This window comes from Pituophis catenifer, unplaced genomic scaffold (assembly GCF_029215685.1).
Source record: "Pituophis catenifer annectens isolate HBS135680 unplaced genomic scaffold, rPitCat1.0.hap2 SCAF_2, whole genome shotgun sequence".
Taxonomy (NCBI): Eukaryota; Metazoa; Chordata; class Lepidosauria; order Squamata; family Colubridae; genus Pituophis; species Pituophis catenifer.
Genome location: NW_027256882.1, coordinates 140,030,372 through 140,050,899, shown reverse-complemented (window position 1 = coordinate 140,050,899; position 20,528 = coordinate 140,030,372). Strand labels below are relative to the sequence as shown.

At 43.4% G+C, this 20,528-nt stretch overlaps 1 protein-coding gene across 1 annotated transcript in view; it reads left to right on the top strand.

Moving 5' to 3' along the window:
* Positions 1-19,661, top strand: part of BAHCC1 (BAH domain and coiled-coil containing 1) — a 111,129-nt gene extending 91,468 nt beyond the window's left edge. Inside the window, exons 16-29 of the mRNA XM_070937699.1 lie at positions 3,344-3,458; positions 4,249-4,513; positions 5,787-5,978; positions 6,500-6,807; positions 7,087-7,188; positions 7,737-7,869; positions 8,252-8,366; positions 9,364-9,439; positions 11,176-11,284; positions 11,729-11,848; positions 12,747-12,920; positions 14,942-16,023; positions 17,535-17,771; positions 19,113-19,661. Of these exons, the coding sequence (XP_070793800.1) occupies positions 3,344-3,458; positions 4,249-4,513; positions 5,787-5,978; positions 6,500-6,807; positions 7,087-7,188; positions 7,737-7,869; positions 8,252-8,366; positions 9,364-9,439; positions 11,176-11,284; positions 11,729-11,848; positions 12,747-12,920; positions 14,942-16,023; positions 17,535-17,771; positions 19,113-19,319 (3,235 nt within the window). The 3' untranslated portion in view covers positions 19,320-19,661. The remainder of the gene's footprint in view (positions 1-3,343; positions 3,459-4,248; positions 4,514-5,786; positions 5,979-6,499; positions 6,808-7,086; positions 7,189-7,736; positions 7,870-8,251; positions 8,367-9,363; positions 9,440-11,175; positions 11,285-11,728; positions 11,849-12,746; positions 12,921-14,941; positions 16,024-17,534; positions 17,772-19,112) is intronic.
* Positions 19,662-20,528: the final 867 nt, after the last annotated feature.

The following is a 20,528-nucleotide window of genomic DNA, read 5'->3' as shown; positions in this document are numbered from 1 at the left end:
AAAATGCGACCCAGCCCAGCTGAAAGAGGTGATTGTCCCAAAGCCCCCTCTGTAGCTAGCGAAGTAATGAGTTGCAGCAAAAGCAGCAGCCAGAAAGTTGCTGGAAGGCATGAGAAGTCTAGGAATGTCTCCTCCCTCTCGTAGAACAGCCACGGGACATGTGGGAGGGATACACAATAATTATGCCATATTCTCCTCCTCCCCCACAGAGAAATATGTAAAGGAGGGTTTGTTCAATGCTCCGTGATCTGTTTAGCCTCTTCTAAGCAAGAGAATTCACCACTCTGTGCCTGTCCCCCTAGAAACATCTTCTCCGTGAGAGTCTGCATATGCCTCTCTATACAGAGGACGTGCTTTTGATTCCTTCTCAAAAGATAGTTTAATCTACCAGTCATTCTGGTAAGGGCCTACCATTGCAGAGCAGTGGTCCAGTTTAGTTTTGAGTCTCCATATGCCATAGAAAATCCTGGAAATCTATTTGTACTTCAGAAAGGGTTGGGATAAAGCAAGGTGCGACGCTCTCCGCTTTTTATGGTGTTTTTTTTAAATGCCCTTTCTAATTTTTATGTCCAATTTTCTGAAAAACAAATGGGCAAGCTGCCTCATGTGGGGTCTTTTATCAAGCAAGGAGTAAATGTGCGCCTGTGCACATTTTATTTAGTAACCCTGGCTATTCTTATATGCGTGGGGAGAAATTTGTTCTTTTTTTTTCACTTTTTTTTTCACGACTATCACAAATCCATCTTCATCCAGGCTGCTTCCTGAGGAAGCAGTAAAATTCAATAGAAGCCAGATGTTTTGGCAGCGCATTCCTGCTGTGCCCTCTTGCTCCTGAGAGATGGGAGGAAGAGGGGTCGAGTTCTGTGTTTGAAAGTCAGAAGAAGTAAGAACCTTTGTGAATACCAAGCCTTAAGACAGCGGCATCAAGGGAAAGGCACCAGGCCATAAAAAGTTACACCTGCCAACCCATTCCCCTCATATACTGTTCTACATACAACCTTAAGGGAATATTGTTGCAGTAAGCCGTGTTCCCATTGTTTACAACAAAGAAACACTCAGTTCCTGAGGATCAAGGCCAGAGTTTGCCCTATTGTTAGCAGAATTAAGCAACTATCACAGGGCGCAAATATTGGTGGACCCCCAGCCGCACACACACACGCGCAATCGCCCCCACTCCGCCCGCTTTTGGCACACAACGGCAAAAAGGTTAGCCATCACTGCTCTAAGCTCTCTGGAGGCATGGAGCAGAACACATCTTATCACCTGACTTGAACTTTTAAATTGACCTGGAACTTCAGGTGTGATGGAAAATACCAGTCCAGTCTGTCTGTGCAATTGGAATGTGTCTGGCTTATCCTATTAACTTTTGCCTCAGGCAATAACTTCTCTCAGGCTGGCTCTTATCAGGCAACTTCCAAGTTTCATCTTACAGTGCCTGTTGTGCAAGGCGAATATATGTTAACATAATTTGGGGTGGTCATGTAAACTTGTTAAAGCCAAATGTGTCCTTCTGATCAAAAATATATGGACTGTTGATGTATGTGAAAGATTTAAGGATAAATGAGAAGCAGCTAGAGGATGCATCCAGAAAGTAAGCGGGAGTTGAGCAGGATGCCTAGATGGGCAGTTTGGCCAGAAATAGCATTACCTACAAAAGTGATTTTTAGGTAGCATGTTTCCTCTGACAGTTTAACTAAAGCAGAGGTGGGGAACCATGGCCCCTTTATGACTTGTGGATTTCAACTCTGGCTGGTTCAAGAATTCTGAGAATAAAATCCAGAAGTCATACAGGGGCCATAATTCCCCACGCCTGACCTACAGAATGTCATCATCACTGGAAAACTGAACGTAGGGTGCCATCCATGGTAAACTTCCTCCAAAATGTTGTCCTATGCAGTGTTCTGGTCTAAAGAGAGAAAGTCTAGATTCAAGTCTAGGACAGCCAGGAGCCCCTTGGGCCCAAACGACATCTCAGTTACCAAGAGGAGGGAAATATTAGGCCAAGTTATAGCTCATATAGTATTTGGTGATATTTATGGAAATATTTTTCATTTTTCTATAACCGTATACTTTGATTCCAAATCTTGTGAGTGCTCACCAAAAGCTTAGTATTTAGTGTACACTTAAACATATCTATAGTATAGCGGGAATATATTTCTTGAGCTTTTTTATACCTTGTATTTTCACAAGAAAAAATTACAATCATATAGAGTGACAATGCAAAGGAGATGTAAACAATTATTACAAAGGGTATTTGTGACTATACAATTACACTTTACAATGAAGAATAGTAAAGCAGATCCATTATCCAATTCTTAAATAAGATGGAGTAGTACGCTTTCGCACTAACAATAACCATAACTTCCTTCCTTCATATTATTAATTGTTTCATTATCTTCTAAAATATAACATCTTTCTTTGCTGAACTTTTAGAAACAACCCAGGTTTCTAATTTGCTTCAAGTACCCGACTTCAGAAATAAATTAATGCGCATGTTTAATTGCTACTGTCTCCATTTTTACAATTAGGCCTGGAAAGTGCTGTCATGTTTGACTCCTCTTTCTTCATTCAGAACCTACAATACTCCTCACTTGAGTTAAGCCAGTAAATGAAGAATGGAGGAGTCAAACATGGCAACATTTTCCAAGGCCTAACTGTAAATGGAAAAAAGGGGAGGTCAAACAGATATTTACTTATTTCTGAAGAAGAGGCATTAATTGAGACATCTGTAAAGTCCATTAGAGTAGAAAGAAATGGATTAGTTACAAAATAAAGTCATGATTTATAGCATATAGGAAGTGTTTATGCCTACTGTACTGTTATGCTGAAAACATATCATCCCACCTTTTGGGGATTCGTATTTTGTAGTCTGGATCTGCTTTATTGTTCTTCACTGTATGAACATTAGACTTTGGATGTTGACAGTCAGGGAGGTTAGTGTTCTTTATGTGAAGTGATATCTCAGGAATGATCGGTCTATGCATAGACAGGGTGAAATATATCTAGTTGGAGGTAAAAGATCACCATAATAATAATCATGGATACTGAGCCCCACAACAATGAGACTTGGGTCCAGAATATGTGTGAGTAAATATCTAATGTATACCCATAACATATCTATCAGATTGCCATGGTTGGCTGTAAATAGTGATGTAGCAGCCTAAAATATACAAGTTTAAATAAATGGAACTAAAAGAGGTTAGGTCTTTTTACAGGTATGCTGTATGTTTGTTGGAGGCTGTTTCTATCAAAAAATGCTTAGATCCTTGGCCTGTATGCTTCTCAATGGCTAATCTAAAATGAATTTTCTTTCTCCAACTTGTGTACTCTTTTCCATTCACAGGTCTGTGAAAACCACCTTATCTCTACTGTGTACAGAGTTGAGGGCCGAAGGGGAACCCAAGAAGAAAAAACGGAAAATATCAGAAACAACTTACAGTGGCATCAAAAGTTCCCAGGTGAGTATACCTTAATATCTTTATATTTCTGTCTATATTGCATTTGGAGAAGAAATAACTTGTTGCCTTTAGAAAACCAAGACAGCCGTATTCTTTCCATGGTTTTAAAACCAATGTGATATTCACATCAGCTATGAGGATTTAGGGTCCTAAGATGAACCAAGCTGGATGGGCAGATGCTCTTTTGGTAGATGTGAGAGGAATATTCACATCTTTTACATCTTACATTTTATGGCACACCTCTCCCCTGCTGTTTAGTAGGATGAGTTATGCTTATTTACCTTGCTTCAGAATTTGCATGGCTCAACTATTAAGTACAAGGAAAAAAACTATTAAATACAAGTATAAAAATAACACTTGATCTAAAGTTTCTCAGGAAGCTCAGGGAGCATTGGTCATTGTTTTCAAGTATTTTAGTGAATACTTAAAAAGAAAAAAATGATTAACATTATTTGTTAGCATACAAAGTAGAAACTAGGTGCATGCAAATAAAGACGTAAGGGTTCAGAATCTCATTGAGACAGCATTAAACAAGATTCAGTTATAGGTAATATCCATTTTATCTATTAGTTAGCCATTTCTACTTTTGTGTTTTTTTAGGTGTCCATTTTTATCTATTAGTTATAGGTAGTATCCAGTATCCTCACTATTAGTGGTCAGAGAGTCAGATAAGATTTTTCAATCCTTTCCAAGTTCCCGATTCAAATATAGATTTCCCTCCCGAGCAAGAGGGAAACAATAAGTATTACTGTGTCTTTTCTACCATCTTTGCTCTTTTTTTTTTTTACAGGAGAAGGTTCGTTGCAAGAAGAGCAGTTCGCAAAGCAAGTTGGCTTCCACAGTAGTCCACAAGGCCTCTCATCTCAAGCAGAAAGTCAAAAGCAAAGTCTTGCCCACGAGCATTGGTCCCTTCCGACGGAAAGAGCCTATCCCTTGCACCCGTATCCAGAAGAAACTTTCTCGAACCAAGAGCTCCAAAGCAGCATCTCCCAAATACCCACAGCAGGATCTCATTCCCTTGGAGGCCAAGCCTAGCCCAGGAAATGCTGAAGCAGGTACAGATTCTGACTGAAGTTCTATGGAGATTCTCAAATCATCCAGGTCATGGTTGACTCAAAGGTGCTTTTCCAAAAGGCAACTGGACTTTCTTGTTTTTTTCCTTGAAAACGGTTAGCTTCTTATCCAATAAAAAGAAGCTTCTTGAACGAAAGAAGCTGCTTGGGTGAAAAGCGAAGGGGAAAAAAACCCCAAGAAAGTCCAGCTGCCTTTTGGAAAAGCACCTTTGGGACATTCAGGTTGAAGGGAAGGATCATTTGGCACCTGGGAAGGAAAGTTGATAATGGGAAACAAGAGAAGGCTATTCACAACCCTGCAGTTGTGAGCATGTTCTGTCTACTGCTGCTAAAAGAGGACTCGGGCCTTGGGACAAGTGATGTTTACCTGCATAGCAAAAAGGGGATTAATGTCCAATGGATATTTTCTGAGCTCCAGGCCAGTTAACAGGCCTCCCAGGTATTCATCTCTCCACCGTGCCACTGAGGAAGTGCAAGTACAATTAGCTTCTCCCAGGCCCATTCCCAGGCGATTCCACCCTTCTACAAAGCTCTTATCTTCAGCTCTGGTGAGGAGCTTGCCACATAGTATATTTCCTGCTGGCAAGCAGAGGAAGCTCTGAAATTTAAAAATAGCTGCACATGATGTCCTCTAGTGGGGCCAATGTCCGCTCTCATTTGACTGCAGGCTTATGGCTTCCCCTGAAGCTCCTGGGGCATCTTATCAGGAAAGCAACGCTGAGACAGAAATCCTGCTTCCACTCCCCAAAGCCGAAAGAACAAAGACTCATTGTCAAAGGGGCAAGAATCAGGATATAGAAGCCAGGATTGGAAGGGGGGGTTTATAGGCCTTATTGGGAGGCTGACGTCGAAAGAGGGAATAGCTCGGCCAAAACATATTCAGAGTTCTCGGATTGTTGGCTGGATTTTTTCAATAATCTTTACTCTGCCATTTTTACTCATCATACCAATACAACTTTACCAAACCTTTACACACCAGGCCTTGCAGCAATAACCAAAGCCAGTGAGTCCTAAGTGGGGCATTGATATGAGGGTCACACTACCAGCAGAGATTGATTTGAAAAGCCTCAATCCTTTCGATACCTCTGTGTTAAGATATTAACCTTAGAAACAATGCAGTGATGGCCTTGGTTTTACTGGTCGAAATAAGTGTTGGAATGATGAAGCAAAGTATCAGAATCCTCTTCTCATCTTGAAGTGGCCCCCTTTTCCCCCTCTTGCCTCAATTCGTCTTGACTCTCCTCCTCATTTACAGATGACAATCACCGCAGAGACTATGAAAGTGACGATGGTGGTGGCGGTGGGGATGATAACTTGACGAGTGACAACAGCTCCCCCATGCATGTAACGGTGAACCCTCCTGTAATTGGTCCTTCTCCTTCCTCTGTGGTGAAAATGGAGGCAAATCAGAAAGCAAAGAAGAAAAAGGAGAGGCAAGGCTTGCTAGGTAATGAAATGAATTGAAATAAAGCTCTTTTTGGTGAATTGCTGAATCTATCCAAGTTGATGAAGGGGAAAGGCAGTGAAGCTTCATGAACGTCATGAAGAAATGGCTGAAATTATATCCAGCCCTTCCACCTACTATCATATAATTTTGTTTGATTTACACTTGAGGGTGGATGTAAGATGGCAGTGAAAGGTCTTTCTGGAACCAACTGTTTCTAAGTTACACTGCATCTTCCCTTTCAGTTAAAGGGGCATTTGGCGTCTATAAAAGCCAGATTCTGCTATTACATGCTGAGCCACAATTCGTAAAAAATAAAATAAAATAAATGATAGCATTGGCTAGTCTCACAAATTGCTAATTGATAAGACTCTACTCAAAATCGGCCTAATAACATTACACTTGCCTGAAGTGCAGTCTCCGTAAGGAAAATGAAGCACTGGCTTATCCACTGAGGCATTTTTTTCTGTTCTGCTTTGCCTTTTTTTTTTTTTTTCATTGCTATAATCTCTGGATCTATCTAGGGCCCTGTCGAATCCCCAGTCCTGAAGGCCAAGTGAAAATAAAGAGGCGGCCAGTGAAGCCAGGTTTAGGGAGGTTGGAAAAGGTGCCGGTATGCCGAGCGGGATCTTGTGAGAATTCTAGCAAGAAAAAACTAAAGAGTAAGGCCAAGGAGTTTCACTGTGGACCTGGAACATCAAGCGCCGCCGAGGGGCTCTTCTCCAGCAGCCAGGCCCGCTCATTTGCAAATCGTGACGATGCAGGAAAACTCAGCAGTGAACGCCTCAAGAAAGCCACACGCAAGAGCAAAGTCCTGCAATCGGCCCTCAGAGTAAGCTGGGGCAGAAAAAGGGGCTGGACATATGATCCTCAGTGAAGGAAGGATTATAATGATCTGTTTTGGGAGTCCAGGGGTACGCCGGGTAGCAACAGACCTTCCTCAACACAACCGTCTTTTGGCTGAATTTAACTGATACCATAAAGAGCCACTAAGAAAAAGGAAAGGGTCTTTTTTGCAGTTGTAACTGTCAACTTAGCTACATTGTAGTATGGTAAATATTGGTCGCTACATGTTGTATTTGATTATTTTATCCTTATTTTCTTTGGGCAGAGAAAAAATGGAGCACTGACCCTCTCTCCTCGCAATGCCAAGGCCATCCTCAGCAAGGGCAAGAAGCTGTCTAAGGTTAAGAACAAGGTGGTCAGCAAGCAGGTAGGAAATGTGAAATATCTGCTGTAGTGCAGGTCTTGAATAGGTCAGATACAACTGACGTTTTATTACCCAGAATAAAAGAGGCAAGCAAATGGTCTCTCTTCCTCAGGACATTTTTCAGGCACCATTGTGTATTGGCACTGGTGCAAACCAGTGAAAAAAAAGTGAAAAATAGTATTAAGGTAGTCTGTGGAATTTTAGCAATTTAATCCCTGAAATCTCATGAGATTTCAATTCTTTTATCTGAAAACTTCTATCAGTGGATTACTGTGCAGTGTGTAAAATAATAGCCCACTTGTAGAAGTTTTCAGATTAGAATATTCATGTGGACAGGGCCCTGCAGAGTCTATGTGAAAGTGTCGCTGGCATAGCATCCTGCCCCTTTTATTCCAAGCTAAGCCCTTCAGTCAAAGGCCAGAGTGATGCCATGGGCTAAGCATGAATTGAGGCTGGGAGAGACTTTTGTTTATCCATTCCTGGCCTAGCCAGTTTAACATTAGTCTTGTGCCTTTGTTAAACAAGGAAATATATTTTGCTTTGCTGTGCAGTGCAAAGGCCGGGCAGTCAGCCGGCTGATGGAGAGTTTTGCCATTGAGGACCATTTTGAGTTTGATGACAATAGCAGCTTCTCTGAAGAGGAAGAGATGCCCCCCACTGGTACAGAGGAAGATATGACCTCTGGTAAGTCTCCACACACACCATGACCAAAGAGTACCCTTCGGTGAAGGCAATTAACAAGGCCTAGTATAGTCCAGATGAAAGAACTACTATTAGCCATTTAATGCAGTAGCCAAGAACAAAAGTAAACAAGGATAATGATGAGAAGAAGTGTTAGAGATGGAATATGGTGGGATTGGATAGCTCCTAAAGTGAACTCTGAAGGCAAGATAAGGGTAGCTCAGAAAATTGAAGTGGAGTCGTGCAGATCAAAGCTGGATGGTGCAGTGTGGTCCATACTTCAGGCTTGAATTCTTCAAGCTTTGATCTCTGCCTGAAGTTTCCAAATATAAACAAACGAGGAAGAGAATTAACCGTGGATTCATACTTTGTCTTATGGTTACAGCCCAGTCTTGTACCATCCTCAAAGAAGATCTTCAGGATGGATTGCGTGTGCTTATCCCCAAAGAAGACAGTCTGCTCTATGCCGGCAATGTAAAGAGTCTGCAGCCACCTGACATGTAAGGACCTGATTCCTAAGCATAAATATGGACAAAGGATACCGTAGCGAGATTTTTCAAGATCAGTAGGTTCCATTGCTGCTGATACTGTATAATGCATCCGTCACTTAGAATTGTAGGCATTTCCTTTTTTTGCATTCCAGGATCTTCCCTTCTACCCCTTATTATTCCACATCTCTATAATGCTTATAGACAATTGCGGTAACTGATTACAAGAAACCCAGGTACTTGTTTCTTACAATAATTAACCCAAAGGCACCTACTGCAATATTAATCATTCTGGTTCCTCATCTCCAAATAGAGTTAATTGGTGATCTCTACCCTACCCTCCCCCAAATCAAATCCTGGGTCTTCTTCCTCCTCTTCCCATTAATCAGAATGAAAAATACATTTATTCAAGATCACATCTGGTTCCAAAGACTGAGCTTGGAAAGACTTACATCCTGATTCCTCTTCCTTATGAGTTTCTTGTATGATCTTGGGCAAACTATTGTCTTTCTTCATAAAAAAAGAAACTGTAGTATGCATGGAAGTCAAAGCATTTTGCTGGAACTAAAGTATGATTCATGGGAAGTATTCCAACACAATTCTCGGGGGGATTGGGTATCTGTAAGTAAATCTTACTGAATTCTGTGAAACTCAGGGCGAAGAGCATGAGTAAATATATATGAAATTGTGTGTTAGCACTATATAGTGCTCTTAGTCATAGGGTTGGGAAGTTTGAGTTACAATTCAGCACATCTGGAGAATAGAGTGGTGTAACATTTCTTTTTTCTTAAATTTTAAACACTTACATACTAACACTCTTACTGATCTGGGAACGAAATAGTCAGAACCATGGACTTCCATTGTATTGTGCTAGTTCAGGAGGGAGGATTCTTGCCAACCAAGAATTGAGCTTCTTGTAAAATAACTGTCAAAATTAACCAACCTAGCTTCTCCTCTATCCCTTCAGATCATCATCTGTGTAAATGCTTGTCACTTATTTGTTCCACAGCTACAGCATTGTCATTGAGGGAGAGCGAGGGAATAGGCAGAGAATCTATTCCCAAGAGCAGCTGTTGCAGGAGGCGGTAAGTCTCAGGAGATCAGAGCCTGTGATTAATCAGGCTGGCTGTGGGCAGGGGCAGGGGGAGAGAAGCTGGACTCTCAAGAATAATACTTATAGGATTACCTGAGGGATAGGGAGCAGAAAGTGTGGTTTTCTTTTGCAAATGTTCATGGATTTGCTACACCAGATATTTCTAGTAAGCTTGCTCATTTAATGACCCTAATTGGGACCAGAATTTTCAGGACTAGAAGAAGGGGTCATTAAGTAAAACATCATGCGATTACACTGCTTAGTAGCAGTGTATGAAGTGCCAGCTTTATCCTCTGCCTTCTCCCTGGCTTGGCCCAGAGAGTTCCCTTCGGCAGACAAGGCTTCACCCCTGCTGTGGCCGCCCTCCAACTTCTCCCACCTGCCTATCTACCCCCCATCTCTGCTCTTTTGGCCATCCTCCAGCACTGCCACTTACCCCTGCAGCCCCTATCTGATTTCAGCCAAGGTTGATGCTGGCCTTTTGCAATGCTTCACAGAGGCATCAGAGAGGGTCAGCAGCTGCCTCGGCTGATTGTATCTCCTCAAAAGATATAGAAGATGATGAAAGTAAATTGGGGGCAGGAGGGAATATCGGTAAGCAGTGGGGTGCACGGTGACCAAAAGAGCAGAAAGGTGGAGAGAGAGATGAGATGAGAGGAGTTGAAGGATAACTAATTGAGTTCAGTGCATTGTAACTTCAAACAGTGACTAAATGAATGGTCATTAAGTGAAGACTACCTGTAATAAGAGAACTTGGAATGGTTATGCCTTCTAGATAGTAGGGATTTAGGTAGGTTGGAACAAATCTGAGAAGAATACAGCTATATGATGTACATTCAGATGAATCAAATTGGTCTAATTGACCTGTCTTCTAGAACTGCTGATCCTCCACAGCTGGTGGGAGCAATCATGGGGCCTACGTGATTTGTAGTCACATCCAGTATCTTGAATGTCTGTGGAGAGTCTTTATCATCCAGGTCATGGTTGTCTGAAAGGTGCTTTTCCAAAGGGCAACTGGACTTTATGGTTGTTGTTTTTTCCTTTGAAAACATTTTGCTTCTCAGAACTGAAGAAACTTCTTGGATGAGAAGCAAAACATTTTCAAAGAAAAAAAACCACAAGAAAGTCCAGTTGCCTTTTGGAAAAGCACCTTTGGGGCATCCAGAGTTTCTGAGGGACAGGATATTTATGCACACTTCTGTGTATTCACTTGTGAATCATACTGTGCATATAAGTATAGAGAGAGATGCAGGCCTCTCATTTCCCAGATGCATCCTTTGAGAAGACAATCTTACACTCATATATATATATGCCAAGAAGTTCCTGCACAGAGCACATCAACCCATTCCACAAAATAAAACATAAAAATCAAGACCACAAATTTGGTTGTAAATACTCTTAATTAATATTTATCCCAATGAAATATCTGAAAAACATAAGAGTTTGAAGAACAACAAGCCTTCTAGCTAGAAAAATAGGATGCACTCAATGGTATCTTGGGAAAAGTGAAAGTAGTTCTTTAGTGATCATGAGAGAAGAGCAGATGCCAAAGGAAAGCACAAAATCACTGCAATCTGCAATTTTCATTGGTTGAGCTAAAGGTGAATTGTCCACATAACTGCATGATGAAATAAAATAAGATAAGCTTGGTACTTGATAATCTCTTCAGTGTCTTAAGAATGTGGTGATCTACTCTATATGCCAATCATGCCCTTTGTTTTTCTCCAGGTTCTAGATGTACAGCCACAGTCAAGTCGCAGCCTTCCACCTGGCACACGGGTCTGTGCTTATTGGAGCCAGAAGTCTCGCTGCCTTTACCCAGGCAATGTCATTCGAGGTGAGCAAACTGGTAAATAAGGATCTCATAATGGGGAATAACTCTAAGTATGCTGTAGGCCAGTGGTCCCCAACCCCTGGTCCGCGGACCGGTGCCGGGCCGTGGAGTACCTGGCACCGGGCCGCGCAGCGGCCGGGGGACATGAACGCTGCAGCGCAAAGGCTCCTGGGCCGTGCGCAAAAGCTCCTGGGCCGTGCGCAAAAGCTCCTGGGCCGTGCGCAAAGGCTCCAGGGAAGAGAGCCCCGCGCAGGTACGCACGTGTGGCCCAAAGCCCCCATCCCTGCGTGCGCTCAGCGGGCCACGGTAAAATTATCAAAGGCTGATTGGTCCGTGGCGATAAAAAGGTTGGGGACCACTGCTGTAGGCAACCAAATCAGTGGGTCAGAGCTTCTTCTGTGCCTACAGTGAAGCTGGCCTGAAAGATAACATGGCTTCTGCCCACAGGGTCTTCAAGTGATGAAGAGGAAGATGCAGAGTCAGTGTTGGTAGAATTTGATGATGGAGACACTGGCCACATTGCATTGTCTAATATCCGCATGTTGCCACCAGACTTCAAAATCCAGTGTAAGTGTGCTAGAATGGATTGCTAGAATTATAGTTATCATGCTTTGATAGCCCTCATGAACCCATCTGCCAGTGATTCCATTTGATATTATTTTGCTGGGAGCCTTCAGATTTAACTGAAATATTGCTGAGTTTTCTAAGAGCCATTCGTTGGGCACAAAGTGTATCTGACTTTCTGTGCAGTGGGGTGGGAAGGATCTTGCCTATTTCAGGTGCGGAAATCTCATGTGGATGTCAGCAAAGTACAGGTAATCCTTGACTTATAACCATTATTGGGACCGCAAAATTTATTATTAAGCAGTCTGGATGTTCAGTGAGGCATCATGTTAGGTAAGGCATCATGTTACCTTTTTTGCTACATCACATGCCCATGACTTATGACCTCCCCAGCTGGTTTCCCCATTGACTTTGCATATCAAAAGCCAGGTGGGAAGATAGCAAAAGGTGATAACGTGACCCCAGGGCAATGCAATCATTATGAATGTGAACCGGCTGCCAGGTAGCCAGATCGCAATCACATAATTGCACAGACGCTGCAATGGTCATAAGCACAATAAGTAATCATAACTCATCTTTTAAAGTGTCACAATAACTTCAAACAGTCACTACACGAACGGTTGTAAGTCAAGGAGTACCGTTAGATGGCTTTGAGCAGTTTCAAGAGCAGTGTTGGTATTTATCTGGTGCAGCAGAAGAACTCAAGTAGCAGCTTAATAACTGACAAATATAGTTATCATAGCATTAATCTTTTGTGGCTTCACAGAATATTTCATAGTAATCTAGGCTAGAGAGAAGCATACGCTTAAAAGTAGAAGTCAAAGGGAAGTGAAATCTTAGATGAGACAATGATCTTGCATCTGAATCTGCCTGTGACGCTTCTTCCTTTATCCTTCTATAGGCACAGAGCCTTCTCCTGCACTATTAGTCTCCACCTCCTGCCGTCGTAACAAAAGGTCTTCCACTGATGTTTCCCATTCCAGTGAATCAGCACCAAACCTTTGTGCTGAGGGATGTGAAGTCTCCGAGTTAACCAAAAGCACAAGTAAGAAGATGATCAGCAAAGAAAAGACTGGTAAGTCAATTTCTTTTGCATTTCTTTCAAGGGTTTTATTATCCCACCTTATCCTGCCAGAAGCCCGTGAACTTAAATTCTGTTTCGAATATGATTTGCTCAAAATTATACTGAGAATCGTGGTTGGTCAGACACTGAATTTTATATTCATTTTAAATTTGGATACGGTCTTTTAAATGTCTATATTCAGTTTCCGACCTACAGAGATAACAAAAAATACAGAATAAACCCTTAAAATAAATCCTCATTCATTTAAAAAGAAAGGAAATGAAAAATATAATGTAAAAATGAATTGCCAGGCATCCTTCAACATTCCATTACGTATTCATGTGTATAACACACTATATTGATTAAAACAAACAAAAAAGACAGGTCTACAGCCCTAAAGTACAGTATTATTAAATAAACAGAATAGAACAGGGGTGTCAAACTCAATTTCATTGAGGGCTGCATCAGGGTTGTGTTTGACCCCAGGGGGCTGGGGTGGGCGTGGCCAGGGTAGGCGTGGCCAGGTCAACATCACTCCTGTCAGGAGTGCCTGTGGTGGCCCGAGTGCTCTGCCAGCGAAAATGGGCTCCCGAGCTCCGTTTTTGGCTGCCACAGCCTCCTGTAACCCTCTGCCAGTGAAAATGGAGCTCGGGAGCGGCCCTCCTGGGTGCAGCCCTCCCAAGCTTCGTTTTCACTGGTAGAGGGTTGCAGGAGGCCATGGCAGCCAAAAACGGAGCTCAGGAGCCCGTTTTCACTAACAGAATCACCACAGTCTGGTCCTTTGCTGTTTCCAGGGCAGTCCCACGGGCCAGATCTAAGTACCCCCCGGGCCGATCCGGCCCTCGGGCTTTGAGTTTGACACCCCTGGAATAGAACATTAGCAAAAACATAATTTTTTAACAATGAAATAGAAAACTCACAATAAGCTGAGGTATTATAAAATATACACATGTAGTGGCTCTCAGGTTTAAGGTTCTATTCAGTATGCCACAAGAACTTGATGGAAAAATGTCTAAAGAAAACGTAGGGAAGGAAATTAAAGCTATAATTACAGAAGGTATAGATCAGGGGTGTCAAACTCGATTTCACTGAGGGCTGCATCAGGGTTGTGTTTAATCTTGGGGCTGAGTGGGCATGGCCAGCTCGACTTCACTCGTGTCAGGGACGCCTGTGGTGGCCCAAGTGCTCCGCCAGCAAAAACGGAGCTCGGGTGGCTGCGACGGCCTCCTGCAACCCTCTGCCAGAGGCTGGAGACTGACACCCCTAGTCTAGATTACATTTAAGGGAAAAATAATCAATTACAAGGAAGACAATATTCACACAAGTCCCTGTAAACTGTTCACCAGCATCTCTCTGTTTTTCAAATTACAACAGCCTTGAATCAACCTCTTTTGATAACTGTTCACAATCATTCCTTTTCCCTCTGATAATGGCTACTTCAGCAACTGGTTTTCTATACATTTTCACTGATTTCAGCTTGGATTCAGGGATGTGTACCTGATTTGATAACATACCAGTCAGATTTGGCTAATTGCTCATATCATTAAGAGAAAGTGAAATCCATTTAAAGTGAAGGTAGTACATCCTATGTTAGCCAATTAAGGTATCCTAGAGAGTTGAAATAATCTGTAGTAAAATGTAGAATTCTTGGTTTAAATAGTTACTTTAGTATCCACGTATGTCAGTCGGTCTGTCTGTCTCTCTCTCTATCACACATGCACGCATGCATGCGCGCACACACACACACACACACACACACACTCTCTCTCTCTCTCTCTCTCTCTCTTTCTCTCCAGAAATGTAACATCTTTTGTTTCAAAATGGAATTTGAAAGGTCAGGGACATCAAGGGCTTGACCTGGGCAAATAGGAAAGAGTTAGGATCAGACCCAAGAACTGGGCTCCCCCTTCTGCAATCTGTTTCAAGACATGAAGGAAGCTGTTTAGGAAAGGCCATATACAGATTTGAACCAGTTTCATAGCACAGGTGACAGGTGCCCCCAGTACTTTTCTAACTCTGCCCTTTCCCTGCAGGTAAACCTGACATGCTGCATTCAAGTTCAAAAACCCAGCCTGGAGACCACTTCTTGAGTCGTCGTAGCAACTCTCTGCTAAGTTGGACGACTGTGGCCCAGAACAAGCGCAAGACATCCAGCAAGGGCACAGCCATGCGGCAAAACCTCTTCCAGTTCAATGGGGGCAGCAAAAAGCTGCGGGCCAAAGAGGTGCTCTTCCCTGTGCACAGTGTTGCTGCCCCCATATTTGGTAATGGCTTTGGCTCAGACTCTTTCAGCCGCATTGCCAACTCTTACTCTGCTTTTGGAAGCTCTGGCCTGATCCTGCCCTGTGCTCAGAAGCTTTTGCGTGCCAAGAAAGTTGAGCGGTTGGACACTGAGCTGGGCAAGGCTGGGCGCAGGAAAGTTGGTGGCGAGTATCTGGTCAAGTTGGATCATGAGGGAGTGACGTCCCCCAAAAACAAAAACTGCAAAGCCTTACTGATGAGCGACAAGGACTTTGGGTCCCTGTCTGGTCATGGCTACGTTCACCCAGCCTTGGGGATCAAAGAGAAGAAGAGCACGCTGCCTATGGGGCTGGCATTGCGCAAATACACTGGTCAAACTGAGTACGGGCTGCACTGTGACAGTGATTGCCACAGCTCTTATTCAGACATGGACGAAGATGAGGTGGATGATCTGGCAGGCAGCGTCCCCTCTCGCTTTCTCACACGGCTTTCAGTCTCCTCGTCATCTTCTGGATCGTCCACCTCCTCCAGTTCTGGCTCTGGCTCCACTTCTAGCCTCTGCTCATCTGACAACGAGGACTCTTCCTATAGCTCCGACGATGAGGACTCCACGCTCCTTGTGCAGACCTGTCTCACACACCCAGTTCCAGCCTTGCTGGCTCAGTCTGAAGCCCTGCGCTCAAAGAGCAGCGCCTTGCAGAGGTGTTTTGGCGCTGGGGCCAAGAGCAAGCTCAGGCGCAAAGAAACTCTGAGCTTCTCTAAAGCCAAAGAGTTCTCCCGCCGGCAACGGCTGCCCTCGGTGGAAAACCGGCCAAAGATCTCTGCTTTTCTGCCAGCACGCCAGCTCTGGAAATGGTCTGGGAACCCCACTCAGGTATGGAAAACGTCAGGATTCTGTGTGGTGAGTCTGGACTATATAATAATGCAAGCCGAGGGAAATGGCTTGAATTTGCTTTGTCTGCTAGGGAAAATGATACTGTTGAAGGTAGTTCTGGAAGGTTTTTTGGCCTGAACTCTTGGGACAGAGCGAGAAGGAAATGCTTGGAAGGAAGTGATTCATTCATTTGGTTATTGATCCCAGTCACTCGGTGATTTTTGAAAGGAGGAGAGGCTAAACTTGGGAAACTTCCTCCCAGGTTCAGACTATCTTCCTGTTGCTGATCAGAAAGGAAAGACCAATTTCCCTTTCTCTAGTTGTTGACAAAAGAACTGTGAATTCCTGTTTTCACATTGTTTTAAGGCTAACTAGCTTAGTTGAAATGCTAATATCGCACTTTGCTGTGATCTTCAGCATACTTGTTCAGAAGGATGTCCTACTAAAAAAGAGCAAACTTACTTATTCTATAAATATTTGGGCTGTACATTGTGCTGAACTCATATGCAAAAAGGCACAGTGCTTATATCCACATGCCTTTAAAGCAGCTGCAGAGTTCCCCAAAATTGCTCAGCATCCAAGATACAAATGTGTATCTGCGTGCAGCTGTTTTGTACCTCTTTTGAGCAGAAAACAAACCAAGAAGTTCTTCCTTCAGCTATAATCTCCAGTTTAATGGAAACCTTTACGGAGTTGGAGAAAACATCTTCAGACCATGATTTTACGGCTTGTCCTGAAGCCTTTAAAAAGGAAATCATAGTTAATTGGCACTTCCAGGGCTTGTCTGTTCACTCACTGCGTGCAAAAAAGGAATAAAGCTATGGGCAGGAGAGCAAAGGGTGTTCCTATTTTGACATATTTAACCAAGCAGGGATTGTTCTAACGAGATCTGTGGTTTAGCAGCTGATAATCAGTAGCCTTCTCTGTTTTAAATAGGAAATTTCTAATACTGGCCACATTCTGCAAATGTGCTACCAGTGCAGGATGATAAAGGGTTTTTATTTCTCACAACTAACAGCCTCCCCTGAATCATTTTTCTCCAGAATGGAGGCTGCTTTTTTGCAGCTGTACCTGGCTGGGGTAGATGCAGTGGGCTCTCCTTCTGGTTCTTTCGGACAGCCGAAGCATGGCCATTCCCTGTGAGGTGCCAGACACGCTCTAGGAGGCTTATTCCTGGGCTGCACTCCATGTCAGTAAATCCCCTTAGGACAGCAGTACAGGATGTATAAGGCATTTGCCAACCCCATTTGTGTTTCCTTGGTTATCCTCTCTCGGGCCTCCTCAAGCAAAAGCATTGGGGGGTCTCCTGGTAGCAGAGCCTGGTTTTGCTGTAGTTAAGCTCAATTGCTGTCTCGAGGCTACTCTTTGGAGGGCTTTGTTTCCATGGCAACCCACAGACTCCCTCAAGGATCTCTTCCAAAGGCCTCACGGCCAAGAGGCAGGGGGCATCCCGGGTGTCACTCAGGCCACTGCTTACCCTGCTTCTGCATGCTCTGTCCCCTGTCCTACAGCGCCGTGGCATGAAGGGGAAAGCACGGAAGTTGTTCTACAAAGCAATTGTACGGGGCAAGGAGACTCTGCGCATTGGCGACTGTGCGGTTTTCCTGTCAGCTGGCCGACCCCATCTGCCCTACATTGGCCGCATTGAAAGCATGTGGGAATCCTGGGGCAGCAACATGGTGGTCAAAGTAAAATGGTTCTACCATCCCGAGGAGACGAAGCTGGGCAAGCGACATAGTGATGGCAAGGTGAGGGAAGAAACCTTCAAACGGAGCAGAGGGTGGCAAACAGGAATGTCCTCCTGGTGCTGGATCAAAAGGCATAATGAGCTGGAGCAGAACAATACTCAGGATCTCCAGAGAGATCACTGGACGATTGGCAGCAATTAGTTAGCAGAATTAGTAATTTGCCTCGGCCACAATTTCCTCCCCCCCCCCTACTTCTTTACTTTGGGGTTTGCTTGGTTGATTGTGTAAAAAGGAAATAGCTCTTGTAAGCCTAGTCCTGCCTAGGTTACAGGAGTGCAAAAAAGAGCTATATAGAAGGCATCCCTTAAGAGGGAATGAACCTGTCATCTCTTCCTCAGTAGCAGCACCTCTAAGTTTACTGTACTCAGCCTTTAGTTGTGTATATCTGAGAGTAACTCACTTTAAATTCAGATGGAACTAAGTATATGGAGCTAGTACTTCAGGATTTATTGCCTTTCCCTTTGTTCCTTGCATTACCTTTTTTTCACATACCACAACATTACACTTTTACAAGGGAAAAGCCAGAAGCCAGCAAACATCAGCATTCTCTGATAAGATTGGTAAACTCCCCCAGCTCCACACACGCACATCAATATACACCCCAAAATCAATTGATTTTTCTGGCTTACTTGGTCAGTGCTTTCAACAAGGACACAACCAAGAAAAGATTTGGGAACCATTTTCATATCGCTCTTCAAATTCTCTTATAAGGGAAATATGCAGTGTTTGGAATTTTATAACAGAAAACAAATTTGAGGAGGAAATGAGCCGAGAATATGATTGTGCTTGGAGTGGAAACAAGGGAGAAAGAGAAGTTTTCCTCTATCGTAATACTAAAACCTAAAATTATCCTACAAAATAAAAATAGTGGTAGGTTCAGTTCCAGCCACCCCATCCCCTCAGAGTCCTGCAATATCGGTTCCTTATTCCTTACAGAGTGCATGGGCATATGATAAAAATTACCGCTATAAGATAGTGTGACCGGTGCCTACCGTTTGAGGTGAAAAACCAAATAATGGAGACTATTGGTGTCTACCAGGCATGCTAGTTTGGCAGTATGGAGATAGCTTCCTTTTGAAGACCAGTTTTGAAGGAACAAGGGCCTGAGAAGAGTTTTGCTTTCATGCTCTATAGCCAAATACCAGTAGGTACCTAATTGACCACTGTGAGAATAGAATGGTGGACCTAACAGACCTTATCTAACAAGTCTGTTATTCTATTTGTGTAGAGAATTTCTACCCTGCTGGCTAATTGCTGTCTTTGAAGAGGATTTTTGTTCCTTAAAAGTGGAAGCCAAGTTATCCCTTTAGTCCTTCATACCTCTTTCTGACCTTTCTGCAGAATGCGCTGTACCAGTCGTGCCATGAGGATGAGAATGATGTCCAGACCATCTCTCACAAGTGCCAGGTGATTGAACGTGAACACTACGAGCAGCTGACCCGGAGCAAGAAATACCAGGATCGGCAAGATCTCTACTACCTGGCAGGAAGTTACGACCCCACTACAGGACGGCTTGTGACTGCAGACGGTGTGCCTGTCCTGTGCTGAAACTGTGGGACACGACCACTGCTCTAGGGCCAGAAAATGGCTAGAGGGGAGGGCAGAAAGGCCAAGGGACAGTGGAAGGGGCCAGTCTCCTTATACGACTGGCAGTTGCATGCAAGGCCCGGAAATATGCAAGGTGCCCGGCTTTGCCATGCCGGGGTTGCAGGCTGATCCCGGCTCCCCACACGGTTCTGTACAGAGTTGAATCCAAGCCATACTTTTCCTAGTACCTCTGACTGTTTGCCGCAGGCCAAACACAAATCAGGTTACCGCTCTATTTATTTTATGTGTAAATAATGTATTTCTGATGGGAAGTTTTATGGAAAAGGAACAAACCAGACAAAAAGGCAGGTTTGGGGGAGGGGTGGGTGGGAGGGGAGGGTCGATGGGTTTGTGTTCAATGCACTGTTTTCCCTCCAGCTTAGCTGGGGGTGTGGACGCCAGGCAAGTGTGTAAATATAGAACGGGGCACTTGAACGATGTGGCAGTGGAGTCTCCAAAAGGCTATGCTGTCCTCACAGGACTGTGTACTATAGACTTGCCTCACTCTTTCTCTCCTACCATTTTTTATTATTATTATTGTTATTATTAATTATTGTTATTCTAATGATAAATATTCTGACAATGTCTGCGGATGTTAATATGCTCCTGTTAAAGAGAAGATTATATATATTATTATAAAATCAGGATCTTGCATTCTGGTCTCCATCTGGGGATGGGAAATAGATTCAGCTTGATTTATGGCCATAGTTCTGTGATGCAGATCACGCTGTGCATGCAGAAAAATCTCAATTCGATCCATAGCGTTTCTGACTTTGACTGGAGGATGATTCTGACTGAAAACCTGGAAAGCCACTACCATATGTCAGCAAGGCTGAGTTAGATGGACCAATGGTCTCTGACTCGGTACAAGCAAACTTCCTATCTTCTGTGGACAGAAACCACTTGACCTGTCACATAAAATAACAATTTAATTAAAATAATCTTTTCTGTGAAGGCCCTGCTGGGGTGTCTGAATGGGAAATAGACATTCTCACAAATATCAACTAGTGTGAGCAACTCTAATTTATTACAATGGGAGTTTTGCATGAGTTTTTTCCCCCATTAGAATGCGGCTATTATGCATTGGTTTACTAGACATTGTCTCCCTGTGGGAGCAGAATTACATAAAACCAATATATATGCCATCCTACATTATGAGGCTGAGTGCAA